Source organism: Halyomorpha halys, unplaced genomic scaffold (assembly GCF_000696795.3).
Source record: "Halyomorpha halys isolate HHAL.00 unplaced genomic scaffold, Hhal_1.1 Scaffold262.1, whole genome shotgun sequence".
Classification (NCBI taxonomy): domain Eukaryota; kingdom Metazoa; phylum Arthropoda; class Insecta; order Hemiptera; family Pentatomidae; genus Halyomorpha; species Halyomorpha halys.
The window spans coordinates 480381-482132 of record NW_027109480.1 but is presented as its reverse complement, the minus strand read 5'-3'; the positions used below and the strand labels follow the sequence as shown (position 1 = coordinate 482132).

The 1752-nt window shown below is 28.3% G+C and overlaps 1 protein-coding gene across 1 annotated transcript in view; it reads right to left on the bottom strand.

Moving 5' to 3' along the window:
- Positions 1–1230: 1230 nt before the first annotated feature.
- LOC106680451 (uncharacterized) overlaps positions 1231–1752 on the bottom strand; it is a 6499-nt gene continuing 5977 nt past the window's right edge. The window contains exon 3 of the mRNA XM_067047664.1: positions 1231–1699. Coding sequence (XP_066903765.1) covers positions 1231–1699 — 469 coding nt within the window. The remainder of the gene's footprint in view (positions 1700–1752) is intronic.

The following is a 1752-nucleotide window of genomic DNA, read 5'->3' as shown; positions in this document are numbered from 1 at the left end:
GTAGTTAAGTAGATCATTATATTATCTTAGTGAATTTACCTTATGATTAACATGTAAACAGGTTTTTAAAACATTGAGCTAGTGTGAATCTATTTGAAATAAGAAATATTCACCAAGCCTGGATAAAGTGTCATTCGATTTCAGTATGATAATTGATATAAACTATTATCCACAGTTAAACATATTTAATAAAATGAATAAATCACTCAGACTTGCCCAAAAAGGATTAAAATAACTCCCCTAATCCAAAAATCAAGGAAGCTTTTGATTAAAATAAATTATTAAGATCTAATAAACTTATTTTATGTTAATTTAATGAAAAAGAAGGAATGATAAAAAAGAAATTATAATACTTTTAAAATAATTTATGAATCAGATAACAGTTTCAATTCAGATTCTTCTGCTCATCTGGAATATTTAATTTTACAAAAATAACAATAAACATTGATACTATGATCTTACCCAGGCTGCAGTTATTAAATAAATTGTACAAAAATAAATCATGAATACAAAATTTGGTCTACATTAACAAATTAAATATAATGAAGAAAATTGACAATAAATTGAATGAAATAAAACATACATATAAGATAAAAAGGTCTCCTAAATAGTTTACATCCCAGCTTATAAAGTTAAATAAAATCAAGAGTATTACAAAATTAATTTTTATATTAAGCCGATGGAAACTTAAATATATTTATAGTAGGGGTTTTTAATTTTTCCATCTTGATGCCTGCAGGGGTATTAAAATCTCTGAAACTGTTGTGAATATCAACTGGATGAATAATGAAGTAGTTAAGTAAGTTTTATCTTCTACGAACTATGAAAGATGACACTCCATTGACAATGACTGCAATTTTTTATCCACAACTTTCTGCCAATGATCATTAGAAGATATCCTACTACTCCTCTCTTGACAGACATACAACTGATATTCTACGATATTTTTGGGTTTCATGAGTGCAAAGCTCCACGACAATATGATACTCATTTCAACATTGCTCTTTTTCTCAACCTATCAAGTAGTAGCAGGAGGCTTGGAAACATCAGGTAAATATATAGGAGACACCGGGTACTTAGTGTAATGGCACAAAGATATGTTGTCACTTTCTGTAGTACTAGAGGAGCTTATAAGTTTTATAAGCAGTTATTTAAGATATTCTGGAGACTGTACTTTAATTAATGATCCAGCACCTTGGCTCATTGGATTAGGGATAGGAATTTTTATCCTTAATATATGTCCACATTGACTTGTACCCCTACTTCTTTTCTAACTTTTATGGCATCTTCCTTCTTAGTGATGGTCACTTCCAATTCTTCATCTGATATTTCAATAATCTCATCATCAGATATGTCAATAATATCACAAATTGCATAATCAAATACTTCCTCCTTGATAATTACATTCTCAGATTTTTTTTGTTTAATGATAGGGTTACCATTCTTAAAACCTTTATTGGTAAGATTGCTGACTTGTTTAACATTTTTAATCCCTTTCAATTGTTTAATGGACCTATCTTTAACTGATGATTCATCAGTGATGCTCTCTACTGTAGATTCATCGTCTGATATTTTAATAATTTCATTAGCTTCATCACCAAATACTTCCTTCTTGATAATTACATTTTCAGATTTTTCTTGTTTAATAACAATAGGGATACCATTCTTAAAACCTTTATTATCTACATTGTTAAGATTGCTGACTTGTTTAACATTTTTAATCTCATTCAATTTTTTAATGGACTTTACTTT